This window comes from Anopheles coustani, chromosome 2, assembly GCF_943734705.1.
Source record: "Anopheles coustani chromosome 2, idAnoCousDA_361_x.2, whole genome shotgun sequence".
Lineage (NCBI taxonomy): Eukaryota > Metazoa > Arthropoda > Insecta > Diptera > Culicidae > Anopheles > Anopheles coustani.
The window spans coordinates 62,677,799-62,696,053 of NC_071289.1; the positions used below are offsets into that span (position 1 = coordinate 62,677,799).

Below are 18,255 nucleotides of genomic sequence, written 5' to 3' on the forward strand. Positions count from 1 at the left end.
TTTGCCGTTTACCCTTGGCAGGCATCCGCTGGCTGGGGTTTTGTGCCGTGTGCCAAGGCGCAAGGAAATGTAATTCCATCATTTCCGCCCCATTCCTGGCACGCGGAAGCAGCGAAAGCTCCGACAGAAGCGAATCGAAAATAAAGGAAGCGCCGTAGCATGGGTCGGTCGGGTTGCGGCCCAGGACGGTACGACTATAATCGAAACGTAGTAGTCGAGCATTCGTTGCTGTCATCGGCAAAAGGCACGGAGTGGAAGGGCAGCAGCACGCTCTCGACGTCAGCGAGGAAAGTAAAAAAAAACGCCCGAACACGGTGGAATGAAAAGCGTTCGTACTCATAGCTCTCGAAGTAAGCAAAGTGGTGGAAGAAGGACGAAAAGGAAAGCATTGGACGAGGCAGGGATGATGAAGGAGTCGGTTATGTCAAGCATTCCATAGCAATGGCAGACTTTTCGCCAGCGCTTCGTGATGGAAGGAAAGCGAAATGTAAGAAAAAAAGGTAGATAGGAACACCCAATTCGAGTGAACTGAACGTGCACAGCAAGAAGCAGCCGAAGAAAAGTCAAGCTTCCTGTGGCCGGAAATAGTAGCTCGAAGAAGTTCGCTCTGGTTTTCTTCGCCCGTTCCTTCCCTATTGGAGCATTCCGGGGGCGGCAAATGTGGCAACGTTTCTCAAAGCGCGGGCTGGCAACTATCCCGTGTCCGCTCCCGGACGGCTTTGCAATATACAAGTGCTTCCACCGTCTTTGCCCACCGAATGCATCCAATATCTTCCGTGCACCTGAGGGCCACTTTATTTGCTCGTGCAAGGACTTGCACCAAAAACCAACAAGAACAAGAAGGCCATTCCTGCACTGGCGGAAGGGTTTTCTGGGTGTTCCTTTTTTGTTATTCCGTAAAAAGAGTTTATCAACAGTTTTTTGATCCAGAAGAATTCCCAGAGTGGGAAACGAATAAAGCGAAATAGAATAAAAAGCCTATGAAGCCAGGACGAGGAACGAAAAACATCTCCGGTGGGTTCCAATGCAGGAAACCTTTGCAGAACGAACCAACCATTGCAGCAATTTAATGTGGGCAGAAAAAAAAAACACAACTGGCTTTGGAAAAACAGAAGCTCATCTTCTTCGAAAATCATCTACGGTGCTTCCCTGGCAGTCGTCCTCGCCATCGTTTTCGTTCGGGCCATTTTCCGGATTCCTCACAATGAGGGTTATCGGTTGGTGATGATACCACCATTGCCAGCGCTAGTGATAGTGGTAGCAGTAGTGGTAGTAGCTATAGTAGTGGCGGAAGTAACGGCGGTGTATAATGCCGGGATTTTTCCGTCAGTCGATCAAGGACGATGCTGATGGGACGGTGTTTGTGGCTTGCGCATAAATTTCATCCATAACGCCCGTGCCCAACCGGCGAGAAGAGGTGCTTTTGTTTCGAGTTTTCCCTTTTTCCGATGCTGCAGCACGAAATAAACCGTGCAGAAGAGTGGGCGGAGGCGGGAGAGCGCGTTGAGGAGAGCGGGTTAGAGACAGCGCTTCGAACGGAGATAAAATAAAGGAGCTTCTTCTTGAACTTTCTCGCTGCGTTTTCCAGATGGTGGAGGAAAGTTGCAATTTATCCAGAGCAATTGAGTGGATGATTAAGAACATCATCAAAAGGTTTATCGATATCCCACGGTTTTCCGTTTCCCGGCGCGCTTCCTTCCCCGTCGGTCCATGGTTTTACTTTCCATTCCCAATTCTATGCCGCCGTGTATACCCTCGAGAAATCATTCTCATTGGACAACGATCGTGGAACTTTTGTCTTAAAAAAATGACATAACATTTCCAACGACAGCACTCCTATTCGTTGCCAGCCCTCGATACGCCGTCTAATGGCAATGTCCTGTTGTCGCAATGGCTGATTGAAAGAAGCTGTGCCGTGTCTAGCGGATGGAGCCGTCGAAGACGGAAGAAAATGATTCGGGCTTTTTGGCTCCCACTTGGCAAATGTCACCTAATGATGTCGCCGTCGCCGAGGCCGTTTCGACGAATTCGACGTGCCCGGCCAGCAGCTTCTCGAGACGATATCGTTTCCCTTCTCCACCGTTTTCCGGTTCCCGAAAATGTATTCGTTTCTTCCTGCCCTTGTTTTGATTTTACGAAAATTTGTCCAATTTTTCCTCGGGGGAGGGTGGAGGGGTTTCCTTCCCAGCGCGCCGTGAGTGAGTGCCGGATATGGCGCAGACGGTTTGCGAACCGGCGAAGCACAAACGATCTGATTGTCCTTGATTCCGGACTTTGGGGAGTATTTGATAGCTTCGGTGAACGGTGAAACGTCACGAAAAGCAATCTAAGATAATCAGAACATTCGGCATAGAAATAACTCGAACCCGGTACGGGGTCCTACTTCCGCCTCGGAGGTCCACGGAGGATACGTTAACGCCGGACTGCTTAAATGAACCTTTTGTTGGCTCATTTAACTTAGATGGAGTGGGGATTCTAAATATTGGAATTAAGTACTCGGTGGGGTGCTTATTTTTAACGCTTCAATTAATCCCATTTTTGAATGTTTCCAAATATTATCAAAACGAATTCAGAGATGATGCTAGTAATGATGCTAGAAATTGATGGAATATTTACGATTTGAGAAAAAATTGGAATGGTTTAAAATATATGAATGTGTAAGAACTTATTTATTTTGAAAATGGATGCTTTTACAAATTACAAAAAATCAAAATATCCTAACTGACAGTCACATCAAGGCGGTCTGTTTTTTCTGTTTTCTTTATCATCAAACCATTCCGGAAAGAATGCAAGAAAAGACCTATATTACGTCAAATTGATGCACTAGTAAAGTTAAGGTTCATTGAATATTTTTCAAACGTCTTTTTGGGGTACGTTTACACTGGCCATGTTATTTATGGAAAAAAATATTTGCTTTAAAATGAAACAGCTTGAGTAGTGAGAAATATAATTCATGCCTTTGGAAATTGCAACAGAAGGACATAAAAACATGTCAAAGCTTCCTGAAATGACAGCATAGCGAACGGATGAGTGGATACACCATTCTAAAGTGATAAAAACCTTTATTGTTGAAACAGACGAGTCCAAAACGCATCCAAAACATTTTTTAATTAATGTTAAATCAAAAAAGAAAAAAAGGTATGTAGAGAGAAACATGGCCTTTTCTAAACTATATGGAACACGGCGACCCCAGAGTTTAAGAGCCACTTGCCCCAAAAAGTTCGCTTCCTGGTTTATTTTAATTCATCGACTCAAGGGTGAGCAGACCGTGATTGAAAAACTCGGTCCTAGAAAAAAAAAAGATCCTACAGTATTACTTGCCAAACGAAACGAAACGTGAAAATTGTTAATACTTCAAAAAGCAACGAGCTTTGCAATGCTCGTGAGTCGCAAAAGTTTTCCTGCGTTTTTACTCGTTGCGGCAGGCAATTGATGACGCAAAACAGGAAAAAAAATTCACAACTCGCTACAGCTCGGAAACGGATCGAGTGTGAGGATGAGCGTGAAACTTTTCCCCAATGATGTATGATGCGTTGCAAGGACGTGGAATTGAAAAAAAAAAAACAACTCAACTGCACTCCACACTGCAACCGGTAGCTACGGTCGGTTCATGTTTTATTTCCCGTAAAGTCAAAGTCAACTGCAGCATGGCAGAAGGGATGGGGCGGAGGGGCCATAGTGGTGCAGGAAGCGTGAATTTCCACTTTCTCACTTTTGCGTCAAGTTTTCCCCCGATGGCAATGTGTGGAGGGCAGTGGAAAATGAAACACCCAAGGACACCGCTCTCGTTCTCTCTGCTCTTCGTTTTCCAATATTTCACTATTCCTATCCTATTTTACAAAAAAAAAGCCACCGAATACCTCTTCGTTTGAAAGGGGGAAACTGGACTAGGGAAACCAGCATTCCCTTCATACATATTTTCGCACGTAGCGGTGCAGGAACAATATTACACAAGCATACATATACAGGCAAACACAGGTGCCTTCAACGCTACATCCGCCATTGTTATTATTATTATTGGCTTTATGCTGGTGAAAAGCGATCGCGCAAAGGCGTCCCACCATCGGCTGTGCAAGCAAAGTTGGAAGCAACGGCAGACAAAAGTGCACCGGATTTTCCGACCGGCCGACTGTGGAGCCCTCACCGCGCACCACCCTGTACACGCTTGGATCGAAAATGAGTACACAGCCGGAACACATCGGTCGTATCGAGGCCGGAAACCGGAAGCAATAGACACAACGGGCCCCGCAATGCTCGAAGCGGTTCCCGAGTCGCGAACGGCACCGAAAGGTGGGAGTTTTCCTAAACGCCCATTCGCTGTTGCAGATTTCCGTCCTGGCGTCCGCTTATCGATTATCGGCGGCTATAGCGCTGCGCGCCTTGCAGAACTTAAACAGCCCGGACCGAAGGGAGGCTGCAGTTTGTACTGACCGGTCGAGGGTAAGGAAGGCAGATTCTATTGTTTTCGACCGATATTTCGGCGCATGTAGTGATTATGTCGGTGTGTACCGTCATCATGCTTAATAACACTCGCTTGCGGAATAACATTTTTAAGTTACATTTAGCGATGGCTTTTTTGCTTTTGTGTCGTGCATAGTGTTTTTCCTTATGAATCTTTAGGCGAGATTCATTAATATGAATCTTTCTCCTAAGATTCATCCAGATTGATTCATGAACCTGTTGGGATTCGAATATTGAAACGTTGATGAATCTTAAACAAATCCTTAATGGATCTTTCACGAATCTTGATGATTTTTTCATTGGCGTGAATCGTCCGACAAAAAAGAGGTATCTTCACCCAGTTTTTGATCTTTAGTTTTCTGTTTTTTAAACATTACAGAATCTTTGGGATTCATGAATCTCTCAAACGATGCAAAGAGAATCATTCCGATTCATGAATCTGTATCGCATTTACACAACTCTAGTCGTGCACCTTTAGTGGAAATCATCGGCTTTAGCTTACAGCTGTTACCGCCTATTTTGGTTCGTCTTCGAACCAACCCGTGATTAAAATAGCGCCTCAACTTCTGTCTAACGCATCTGAGCGAAAAATTAATTTAATAAAGAGTGAATGTAAATATGAAGATTATTGTTTATTAAGAAAATTATTTAATAAAGCTGCCTACAAAAAAGAAAGTAAGCAGCTATGAAAATAAGATTATATCTCCAAATTCAGCGGTTCTGTGCGGATTTCGAAGCGCACAAACAAAAATGTACTCGGAAATTCGGTACGAAATATTCATGGTGATAGTCACAAGTTAGTCTTAAGACAAACATTAATTTATGTATATTGTTATTAGAGTGTAATTTTCTAGGAAATCTATCATTATACTTTATTTTCATGTTTTTATGTTCATCTTCAAGATATAAAATCTGATAAGTAAGAGACGAACTCAGAAAGCATTAGAGACAAAATTTAGTGTCAATGGCAACCATCAGAAATACATTTTCGATTCCAGAGAACGGGTGCAAAGTTTTTCCGAACTGAGTAATGATTGGGAGACCTTTCTAGCTACTATAATCCAAACCGGATTTATTGAAAAGCATAGGCCCTTTCCAAGCGAACGGCTTGTCTTAGATAATAACGGTTTTACCATTTTACTTCCATCAATCCTGGTGTCTGAAAAATGCCTATTCTGACTTTATTCAAATCCAAGTAATTCCGTGTTTAGTCGTTTTCTACTGTGCCGGTCGACTTTGGTGCACGAATTGATAAAAACCCTCCCGCCGTCTGTACCCTTTCCGATTCAGTACTAGGGACGGATCGTTGCCAACGCGCGAATTTCCAACGAACTCCTGAAAATTGTTGATGCCAATCTTACTGCGACCTTCACTGTCCCGATTTCTAAATGGGAAAACTTTCTTTCGGCCCGTCTAGGATAATGAATCGTTAACGGTCGCTGTGCGAATTGGTTGTGTTCGTATCGACGTTCCATCCATCCATCCATCCATCACCAAAGGATGGGGGGAGCGGGTTGGAAAAGAGGACCCGCAGTTGATGAATTAAACGGTTTTTCTCCATCGGCTTCCAATTTATCGGCTAATCCGGATGTCGCGCTGCCGGCGGGGAGTGGGGGTTCGGGAGGATACCATTTTAAAGCCCAAACCGTCGCAGCCAATCGGAATGATTGATGGACGCTACCAACGAATGGGTAGCTTTTGTTTATTTTTAATTGATTTCCATCAGGGCCGCCGGGCGTGGAGTTTGGGGGTTTTTTGTTGTGTTGCTTTTATTGCAAAAGCCCATCAATTAAAGTTTTCGGTTGCTCGGGGAAAGCTGTCCGAAATTGATTAAATGATAATAAAGTGCGATGCGGTGAGTGAACCACGCGCCTCCTTTAAGCGCCATTGAAATACATCGAGCATCTGGAAGGATTTGCCACATTCAAACGTTGCTGACGATTTGTTGCCAATTTCCTTTTCAAGACGATTGATATAATTTACATAAAGCATTCGAAAAGGGGTTTTTTTGCTATTTGAATTTTCTCTGAAAAAGGACACGAGCAAAATTTGAGAAGCAATAGTGTTCAATATATTCTCATTCAAATTCAAACGTGTGCTATGTCATAAAACTAACCAAGGTTTTCTTGTATTCTTTTTTATATGTTGTGTTCGCAGTCGGCTTTTAGCAGTATTTCGTAGAAATTGAAAGAATTCCGGCTTGGAGCTGGGCCAAATTGGGAATGCATCCCTTAATTATACTTGATAGCAAATATGGCCATTCAAAATAGTTCGTTGGATTGAGATACGGGCCCTTTTATTGGATATGGATGAAATTAGCTGTGTTAAAAGGTGTTTTATTTTGTTTAAATACCTTATCGTCGTTCTTTTACATACTTTTCATGTTTATATTCACGAAATGCTGCAAAAACACCCGTTATATAGTGTAAAACATTGATCTTAGCGCCTTTTTCGATACAAAGAAGCGGATGTCTGGCCATGTCTGCATAGATCCTCTAAACCATGTTAAAAACAAGGGATATACGGAATATTTTTGGACAACAAGACCCTGTGGCTGTAATTTTGAACATCCTAACGCTGGTACAAGACAAATGGATTTCATCGGAAAAGAAAAACGCTGTGTGGTGAAAGTACGAGACTTACTTTTTAAAGCTTTTTTAAATGTAAGCTAGTAAAACTCAACAAGTGTTGTAAAAGTAGATTTTACGTAACTTTTTTTTGAGACATTAACATCAGGGGCCGACTTATGCTGGATCTGTTTTGTTCAACTAATCAGCATAGTGTACATTTTTGTAGGGTTCGATACAAAAAGCTCCCTTATTCTTAAAATTCATCAAAAGGCTGTTCGTTCTAAGACTATTTTTCTCATCTCAATCCAAAGCTTTCAATCACATGTTCACAATTTAGAAATATGGAAAAATAAATAGAAAATATATGAACTGTGGCGTCTCCAGCACAGATCGATGAAAAAAGGATAGAGGAATATGGTATATTGGGGAAAGGGGAAAACGGGGAGATGATATTTTGAAATCATTGTAACTTTTCCTTTCCCTTTTATGTACACTTTTATTAAGACCTTCAAATTCATGCCTGACATTCCTCAGTTTCCACCTGGTTGCTAATCAATCAAAAATACTTTCCGGTGACCACAACGCACCTGGGGTAAGTATGTACCAGGACCTTTTGATTCACGCTCCTGCGTTTTGATGCCAACCATTTGTGTAACAAAGAAAAAATCAATACCGACACATTGAATTAATTACGATCCGGGTGCGACCGGGTGAACGACGCGTCGTGGTGAAGTGCCACCGGTCGCCAGTCATGCTCAAGATGAAGTGACATAGAAGAAAATAGATGATGTGAAATAGAAGAACGGCCAACCCGAAGGACATTCCGGAGCCCTTTCCGGTCACTGAACTGTAGTGTGCTCGGTGTGCCGAACGACATTATCGAAAATTGCGTTACCGACTCTCCCGGTGGAAGCAGCGGCTTCACCGTCTAAGCTAAGGCAAACGAAAAACGTCGGGCGACTCCATTGACGGAGCCACATTTTTACTTCGTCCTCCCAGCCAGGCAGTCGTCTCGATCACTACGGCACAACTTTTGCCTGCTTTGCAGACATTTATCCAACAGTGCGAGAAGCGTATTTCGGTGAATTCTGTTTTTATCCACGCAGGGGGAAGAAAAATGGAGCAAAAACTAATCTACTTCCACCGAAGCATGGAGGCGCCTGGTGGGTGGAACGGAGCTCATTCACGTAGCGGAAGATGGATGATGAATATTAAGAAACTTTCAGCCACTTCGACGGTCTAATCCAATTGCACGACGCGCCCGCAAGCGTGCGAACATGCGAGTAGCGGTAGATGTAACTATCTGGCTTGAATAAACATTGCTCGTTGTCGGTTAAAGTGCTAGTGTCGTTTTTGGTATGCTCCGGTCGATGTCAGAATTTTGCGGGGGGAGTTCAAAATAATAAAAGTTCTCTTGTAATTACGGTTCGCTCTAAGCCTCAGTCTGTCACTATTAATTTTGAAACATATTTAGCCGGGTCGTATACGGTCACATATGATGAGCTAGAGCTTCTAAACGACGACGAGCAATCGAGAAGATGGCGCCCGATAGGGGACAGAAAACTTACCTCGGTGACGTACGAAGGCTGAAGGAATGTTGGCGAATATTCATTAATGTCAATCACGGAAATGTGAACGCTCGCGCTGGAAAGGGAAAAAAGAGGGAAGAATGAAACACAGTGAGCGCACCATAAATAAAGATAAGAAAACCACACTGGTAATGAGGATCGCCATCTTTCTTTTCCTCCCGCTTGATTGAGAGGAGGCGCAGGATAAGTATGGTGGCGGTATTGGAATGAGCGTTGTGTGGTGAGTGTGGGAGGGTAAAAAACTTTGAAAATTAGAGGTGAGTGATGGGCACGCATGGAAGAGCGGGGCGGAGTAGGATGGCGTATGAGCGATGAGAAGCAATGGAGGCAATGGAGCAACACCATCGTTTGCCTGTCAGATAAACTTTTTCATCTGAGCCTAATAAGCTCGAGTGATTTGCAGTCGGAAGGCGCCGGCGGTCGGGAGGAAATGGCCGGACGCAGAAGCTTAGACAAATCGAAACGCAAAATATGCTGATCTTTTCGAGCAACAACTTCTGTTGCCTATTTCTCATTAAATTGATTGCAGCGAGTGCGCAGTGCGTAAAGTATGTAATTTGTTCAAATGAAGGACGCTTCTCATTACATCAGAGCTTTCCACAGTTTCTATTGATTGTACGAAGCCATGTGGAACTCGGAGAGTTGTTGCTGAAGTAGCAAATCCATCGCACTTCCATTTCATTGCAACTAAGTACTCAGTATTCAAACACAGTACAACTCACATTAACTTCCTAGTTATACGTTTTTTTCTATCTTCTTGGTAAGAAAATTCGCATTGATTTTGCATTCTACGAGCAACTTTCATTGATTCTACAATTTTGTAAAAAAGTTTTTACTGAAAGTGAATGTGAAATGCTAACAAAATGTTCAGCTTCTTCCTGTCAAACCTGGCTAAAAACAGAAGAATGCTCTCGACGATTCTATTTTATTATTTAACGACAAGAAATCTTACCTCTTCGAATGCGATCCATCGCAGAAAACAGCAGTTATATCAAACTTGTAGTTTTTCCGCTTCTCGCAATTCAGTGTCTTTTTTGCTTTCAAGATACCAAGCTCGTTGACTAGTTCAATCTGAAACGGAATAAAAAAGAAAGGAGAAGAATGAATGGAATGGACCGATAAAGTACTTTATTGTGAAGATCATGCTGTAAAGGAAAGAACAATTTCACTCCGCAAAACGTTGGCAATGTGTGTCCAAATTGCTGGAGGATAGAACAAATCCGTTGGAAAACGAAGCATTTTGTAGACAGCAACAGTAATAGGGAATTCAACAGTGAAACTTCACAGAACACTTGCATAACGATGAGCAAAAACAGTAAAAGAAAATGCAGCTTAACATTGCAATGGCCGTAAGGGACATACAAACACGTTAATTTACAACACAATAGGCTTAAATACACGACGCATTGAATAATGGTAAAAATGATGCATCGTGGATATTTCGACCGTGTTTATCGGTCGGACGGGTGGGAAAACAAATCGATGAAACAACAATAATTGCTGCGAAAGACACAAACACCATACGCATCATTGCATTCGGCGGATCATAAATTCATTTTTTGTTTTCTCAGATGCCGTACATGCAAATATTACGACGAACAAAAACGAAAAGTAAAAACGGATTCATCCATCTGTTAATTGGAGATATTTCCCATTGTGTTGTTTGCATCGTGTTATTTATGATTTTACATGCTCAAAAGCCGCTCGCTTGTATTGAACTTCGCTTGTTTGCACGGAATGCGCGTATCGACGTCAAGTGGAAGAAGCATAATGAACGAGCGGTTGCGTGGATGGACCTTTTTTTCGGCAAAATTATTTCTCATGATAAATTGGTACTTGAATAAAGTGTGCATCCGGTTGGAAACGAGCGAGAGAGACACCTTCTTTTTCGCCACGACGGTTTGCTGGTCTGTTCCGGTAACGTCGAGGAACGATTTGCTTAAATGGCCAATTTTTGGCACCGGAATCAGCAGGAGCCAACAGCCAAATGGTCAATCAGACAAGCAAAGTAGCGTAATGGAAAGACATTTCTATAATTTATGTGCGATTCGATTAGAAACAAAGATAAAACGTCGGCCTATTTTTATTTTTGATTTAACAAAATGGGAAATCTTACAAAAGAAAATTAGTTTTGAATGCTTCTATCTTAAAATACATAAATTGGAGTGAATTTGTAGAGGAAAGTCTGTTGATTAAAAAGCTTTTAAAAACATATCGACATAAATATGCAAGCGGGTCTGACTTGAATTTAGGATTAGACAAAATTATAACTGAGGTGAATGTAAAGAAAGATGAAATAGTTTTTTATGATCTGATTTGCTCTTTTCATATCCTATCATCATATAAGCGATCTGCTCTTATACATAACTCTTATACATACACGATCAAGGTTATTGATCATAATTTTTGATTGATTTTGAAAAGATCAACATTTTTTATTTGAGTTTTCGCACACCGATAGTTTAACTGTGTGTCACTAGAACCATAAGGTAACCCACATTTTCCAGAAGAAGTTCAGAAGGCACGTTGAAAGCTATGAGGATTAAACGTTCAATTCAAACGAAAACTGAAAAGATTTGAAAATATAATATGCAAATCACATGATTCAAGTGTTATTCAATTTGACAGAAGGGATTCTCTTTTAATGGTCATGCATTTCCACGTCCCATTCCCTTCCATCCAACGCAAGCTGTGGTTCGATGATTGCATTAGCATTTCCGTGTGGTTTGAGAAACCGAAAAGAAAAACCAAAAACAAAAATGAAACAATCATCCCCCGCCCACCCAAAACTCCGACATTCTTCCCGAAATGGAGCAGAAAATGTCAACCAAATCTCGCTGGCATGTGTCGCGTCGGCACCGGTTGGCACCAGACATGGCCCCGAGAGAAGCATATTACATCCGAGCCTGATGGAATCCAACGACGACCCAACGTTCCCGGCGTTCGCATCCCAACGAATGTCTCTCTGCCACCCGTGCGTTCGCTATCTGCGTTGTTACACGTTCTGATGCAGTTGTTGTTTTTATATTGGTTATGGGGCGGTAGGTATGATGCTCAAAAGCGAGAGAATCAGGAGGACTGTGGGGGGGATATTTTTGTTTCCAAATCATCCCGGATTTCTCTCCCATCGCCCCCGATGGAAACAAATCCATTAGTTATTTGAATTCACGTCACGACAGGTGGCGCGGTGCAAGATGATTCGGAGGCGATTAAAAATAAATTGATATTCTTTCTCTTTTGCAGCACACACATACACACAGCCTGGGAAACTGGGCGACGTGGTTCCGAAAAAAGGGAGAGATGCTGTAAGTCGTACCCTTTTCCATTTCGCTCGACGGTCGATTACGGGCACCAAACGCACACACACACATTATGCTGGTTGCATCACTGTCAAAATAGAGGGCGAACGCAAACGTCAAACCCAATCCCTGCCCACCTAACCCGACACAGCCGGTTGGGGTGATTTTGGGACCGTTGTAAGACTGCCGGTTTCGGAAAAGTCTTTCGGTATTTCGTAGGGATTTTCCGTGCTAGTAGCAATGCCATAAGAAGAAAAATGTACGAAGAAAACGAGGAAGCATACAGAAGGGGTGGTGGGCGGGGTGGGGATTTGGGCGTCTTGAATCATTTGTCCCACCTGTACCGGCACTTAAATATATGTGCTCTAAATGGGATCCAATAAGTTGAAAAGCAATTAAATGGAAATAGTTTCCAAGAAGTCGAGACGAAGTTTGTCACGGGATGGCGTATCGAGCGGTGGAAAATTTAATGGAAACTGTCGGATTGATTTTCGGGAGTTAATGGGACACCACTGGAAAGGACGTGACACTAATCTACGCTGTGGGGTCGGGGCTAGACTGTTAGCAAATTGAGTATCTTTTATTGGAAGAATTTTTGTTCACATGCAAAAGATTAATTTTGTTCATATGAAAAAACATCTTACTGAAATGCAATTTAAAAATAAATGTTGAATTTTTTGCATTCCTTGTTTTCAAAAATAATTAAAATAAAAAAGGGCTATGAAATTAATACTAAAAATGTGGTATCAAAATCCAAAGGAAATTTGACAAACAGCGTCGAACAGCTAGATAATTAAATTAATCAAGAAACCATCACTCGGATGAATGTTCGTGTCGTTATCGATCAATTCCAAGTTGAAAATCAAATGATGGGTTGAAAATTAATTGCTAACAACGCTAAGCATTTCCGAATACAAATTTTAAAAAGTGATCGCATGTCACATGGCTTTAGGAGCATCGCTACCGGTAAGAAAACAAAATACAAAGTTGCTATTTATGACCTTCCCCCTCGGGCGTTATTTCAACGGGGTTCAGAGTGAAGAAGAATATTATACCGCTGAGTGACAAGGCACACATGCAGCACACCAATTTTCCAGCGGATGGTGCTCTCATTTTACCCACCAGCAGGGCGCTCTTCAGCATTAAAAAGCCAACGAATGTATAATTAATTAATTGTCGCTTGCATTATTCAAGCTTTCATAAAACAGTTTTGCCTCATGAGCCGACGAACATAAAACAGAAAGCCAGATGCATGATTTTGTTCTATACGCTCGCTACTTTTTAGTTGAAATTCAAACCTGTTTTTGGGAAACGCAAAATACAAGCATTGGAATATTCAAACTCCATGAGCTGAAGACCGGACATGGTTTCATTTTCTTCATAAAAAACATAAAACACTTGAAATGAACCACACTCTGGTTTTTACCTAATTGATGTGGTAAACAAAAACCAATATAGTGGACACAGCTCATTGTTGAACGCTTTTACTTTTGCAGTGTTCGGGATCTATGTTCAGAAGATATTTTTCTTTGCTTTGTATTAGTTATCAGCACATCATGCTTTTGGAACGCAAAACTAAGCTCAAAGGAACTATTTTCTCAGCTCGCTTAGTGGTTGAACTAATGCGGTTCTTATGAACCGGGGCGCTTGTCTTGCCATAAAAAGCAAGCTCCGGCCAATAACCACTGCTGGAAAAGCTGCTTTCGATGCAAGTCCACACTACGGATCGCTTCGTTAATTGTTCATTAAATGCAATAATAATTCTACTTCTGGCCTGCTACTAACGGGCGTTTTCAAATCGATACCGCGGCATGCAAAGCTGGAGCTTGTGGAAAATTGTTGAAAGAGAAACAGACCGCGCACAGTACAGTAGTGCCAGTGTGGTTCCGGATGTAGATTCCCCTTTTGCTCGTTAAATTAACTAACACGGTAGCAACGCAACCGGTCGGCAGCTTCCGCTTGCGAAAGCAGCCGACAGCACACCAGGTTTGGCGATTGTCGTCGAAGGAAAAGTGTTGCTACGGAAGCGGCAGCACATGCAGCAATAATCTGCGGACTGCCCACCTCCAACGGGGCGGCGAACGCCATTTGCAACCATCGCCACAGGATAACGATGCGGTGCTCATAATCGGTTTCCACATTTTCGTGTCATCCGTCTTGCTTGCCACCCCCCCGCCGCGTCGCTTTTCTTGGAGGTGGACATTTTCCGCCCGGCCGAACGAACGAATTTCCAGCAGCCCGTTCGGGGGGCTGCTGGCCCGTGGTGCCATAAATTATTCGGCAACCGCGCGACCAACCGGCACCCGGTGCCCATTTTTCATATCCTAAGCAAACATCGGCGACAAGGGTCGGCTTCTCACAGCGTAACTCGGTGACGAGGCAAAGGTACTGGAAAGGAGGTGTACTGGGATGTACGACCCCGATGACGAGAGCATTCAAAGTGGGTCAAAGTCGATTTTTATTTATCTTGTGCGTTTAGGTTCTGTGTGTCATGAAAAATGAAGTCTTTCTAGGACGTGTTTGGTGGTTATGGTCGATCTATTTACTTTAGTTTTACTAAAAGTATATTGTTATTAATGTATAGTATAGTATTGTATTGTAGTATATTGTTTGAAAACCCAAAGTATGGCAGAATTTTAAATATTTTCCTTTATTTTAAAGGATACGGTTCTGAAAAAAATCAAATTAAGTTTAAATTATGGAATTTTTGGAGCATCCCCCTGAAAGTGTATTGTTTTCCTTGTTCTATTTGATTAATTTGAATTAACTTCACGTACCAAATAATCTATAAGTAATGAATTGAAAATAAGCTCAAATAAAAGTAGAAAAAAAAGAACGAAAAAGGTCCAGCAACACGAAACTCCAAGTTGTTAATCCTTATTTCAAGTTAAATTAAAAACCAATTTAAACTATGTCGAATAAGCCGGGCAACCCAAAAAAGAAAAAAAAAACAACTCCTACCAGAAAAAGATCCGACTATTTCCATTGGGAACATGAAAAGCTTTACTCTAATCGCGCGGATCCTTTACGGGAGCGTTCCGGAAATTCCACCTAACTCTATGTGTCCAAGAGCAACACGCTCATGTTAAAACGATAAAGCAACCGTACGGCTACGTTGGGCTTTTCCGCCATAGAGCCTCGGGAAAATTTCTGTCACCGTTTCGTGGGCTGCATGGTTTCCTGTAGCAACATCGGCACTACGATTTCCACCAAGGTGATGTACAGCAGCACGTGTTTCACCGGCCAAGGGTGCAATATACTCATAAAGCTACACGTTTTGCATACTCCTGGTAAAGCGTAAACATAATTTGAAAACAGTTCATCATGATGTAAGGTAAAGCTTTGGGAAAGAAAAATCTGTAACACAGCAACACACTGTACACGGTTAGAAAAAACAAACGACGGAACAAAGCTGTCCGTCCCTCTAATTACGAACATCAAGGAATATTCATTTACGTTAATTACTAGGTCCCGTTTCCTGGAATGGAATACCATGCTTAGAATTTCGAATATACCGATACGAAAACTTCGTCCCTTGTTCGTGTGGCTGTGAGAGGTTCGTTAAAGCTGAGCAATCATGTTAATGGTAGACTGCTCAGTACACGCTGCGAGAAAGCGATTCAAACAATTTGGTTTACGTCTTTCCAGTGTAATTTTGGACCATGCTTCAAGCTCAAGTATTTGTTGAAAGCTTATCAAGGTCCAAGTAGAAACAAGTAAATGCAATGATGAGGACATAAGAGAAGGACCGAAGGCTGCTTTGCTAGATTATTTTGACTTCCCTTAAAATTGTAACGATGTTCAATTTGACGGTTCATAAACGAAACAAATACAATACAGAAGAGAACATAAAAGAGAATCTTCTCTTTCAAAGCTTTAAAAAAATGTCATAACGTGACTTCTCAGATGACAGAAATAAAAATCGATGGAAAGAAAAAAATTGAAAAACCAAAAAAACAAAAGTAATTTCCTTTCTGTATCTGCTAGCCTTTGCGTTGGCAAAAGGAAACCGATTGTGCTCGCGTTGGGAACGAGGACAAGCGAGTTGATATATGGCCGTATTGGCTTAAGTTACTCGACACTCTTCTTTCGCCGACTGGACTGCAGAAGCAACCAGAGCCACTACACCGGACACAGTGGACCAGACCGAAACGAAAAGTTTCGCAAAACCACGTACGACGACCATTCGCAGCGTGTAGGGAAGAAACGGCCCGTGTTAGTTTTGCACAGTTTGCCCCACAAAGTATCGCTTGAATGCTCACTGGACTGAAGTGAAGTGAATCACTTCGTTATCGACGACCAAAACGATAGAATTGCAACTGACAAGGATACACGATACGAGTGCTTTTGGAAAGGAAGAGGAAGGAAAGGGGAGGGGTTCGACAATTCACCAATCAGGAGCACAGCTTCTGCTTTTTCGATGCTTCACTGGTTCAAAGTAACTCGGATATTTAATTCATGGTCCAATGATTGTACACAATTGGTGTTTTCCGATGATGAAAAGAGCAGATAATCAAATATCATAAAGGAAATCTTATGCAAAGATATCGGATACTAAGGTTCAAAAAGCATCCCAAAAGAAAATCTAAATTTCATCGATAAGAAACATTGTGCTTAAATTGAATCCTTAAGCATTTACGCATCGGTTTAGATCACCAAATTCAAAAGGGAAAGAGGGCAAAAGGACACACATCAAAACTCAAAACAACATATATAAAGAAAATCAATCCAAAACCTACCTGAAATGGTATCTCCTTGTTCTTTTTGATTATGTGGAATCCACAGATTTTAGATTCGTCGACTTTGATCAGCGGCGTTATCTCGACGAACGTTTCGTTTTCCTTGATCAAACCATGGTACGATGTTTCCAGGACACGCTCTGCAACGAAATGTAGAAGAAAAACGATCGATAATTTTCACCATAAGTTATGGCCCGAGCCTGTTTCATGTTGGAAGCGTCGAGAGCACCCGAATTTTGGTAATCAAATTTAAGGCAGCGATTCAAGACGATATTGTCGAGAACAGTTTGCTTCAGTTGATTTAGCTACGATAGGTTTGACATCTATTAAAGTACACATTAAAAAACGATAGAAAGAACAAATTTTTTTTATTATTTTCAAAAAACTTAGAGTATTATTTATCTCACACGGGTTTGTTAACATATTTATTGGTTTGTTTTATATGACGGAAAATACTAATAACGCGGTCACTTGACACCTGTCAAATGAACCTGATGAATTGAACAAGCAACAATGTTGATTTACCAGCTTTACCAACTTTGTCTACCATGGCTATCATACTTGATAGCTATCTGAGATGAGCTCTAACATGTTGTGGCACCAAAAATAAATATATAGTGAAAAATAAAAGCTGTAGAAATCCAAAAACATTACTCTTTCAAAGTGTTAGTTTCGGATCTATCTTTTAAGCTAATCAAATCACAAAATTACATCACCGAAAGTATCATATTTCTACCATAATATGTCACTAAGCTCACGTATAATTATAGTTCCCCATTCCAAAATCCATGGGGGATAACGAGTGATCCGAAGTTCGTGGAAAATCTAGATATAAACAACGAATGGTGCACGACCGTACCGACGAACAAACAACGGTCAAATCGAATGCGCTTCTAAGCAACGACTTTTCACCCAGCCAATCCATTCAGTAGGTCACCGTTGGATTGCAGCATGGGGGAAATAGATTTTCCACCATCGATGTCATCGTGCTCCTTTCTTTCCCGCCCACAACCATGCGAATGCGGGCTATTCTGCGATGGGTTGGCGGCATTGGGGGTTTGTTATCGATATTCATTATACGACCACAAATATTTTCCCATCGTAATTGAAAGCTGACGGTGTGTCGATTTTCCTGCCGCGCCACCGAGCGTTAGCTGCAACGTGGCGACGTTTACGAAGCACCGGTTTCTGCAGTACGGAAAAACCCCAACCCCGATTGAGGTGGCGCACACGTTGGGCGCGCACCGCAACTTTCCTTCGTACGGGAGCAAATAAGCGGGTGCACAGAGGCCAAAATGTATCATATTTGCGCTGCCCATGCAACATTTATTTACTCCGTCGTCGGTTTCGACAGGGTGATGATTACTATTGCATTCCGTTTGCAATCGAAACGCGTCCCCGGTGGAAGCCCTGCCCTATCGCCGGTGGGCAGAAATTCGAAGCTGGTGTAAAGTGATTAGTTTGTTATACGCATGGCTTCAACACTTTCTCACAGGTAACCGCAAGGTTTGAAGGCAATGATGGTTGTTTGCTTGAATTGGATAAAGCTAATTTTAAAATTGGCTGAATTTGATCATGCCTGACTTTTTCATTTTTG

The 18,255-nt window shown here is 42.1% G+C and overlaps 1 protein-coding gene across 2 annotated transcripts in view; it reads right to left on the reverse strand.

Annotated features, from left to right (window-relative positions):
* LOC131266301 (calsyntenin-1) overlaps positions 1-18,255 on the reverse strand; it is a 97,643-nt gene that overhangs the window by 22,829 nt on the left and 56,559 nt on the right. For both annotated transcript variants that reach the window (XM_058268758.1, XM_058268757.1), the window contains exons 3-5: positions 16,659-16,798; positions 9,573-9,691; positions 8,600-8,675 (exon numbers count right to left, since the gene is read on the reverse strand). In XM_058268758.1, coding sequence (XP_058124741.1) covers positions 8,600-8,675; positions 9,573-9,691; positions 16,659-16,798 — 335 coding nt within the window. The remainder of the gene's footprint in view (positions 1-8,599; positions 8,676-9,572; positions 9,692-16,658; positions 16,799-18,255) is intronic.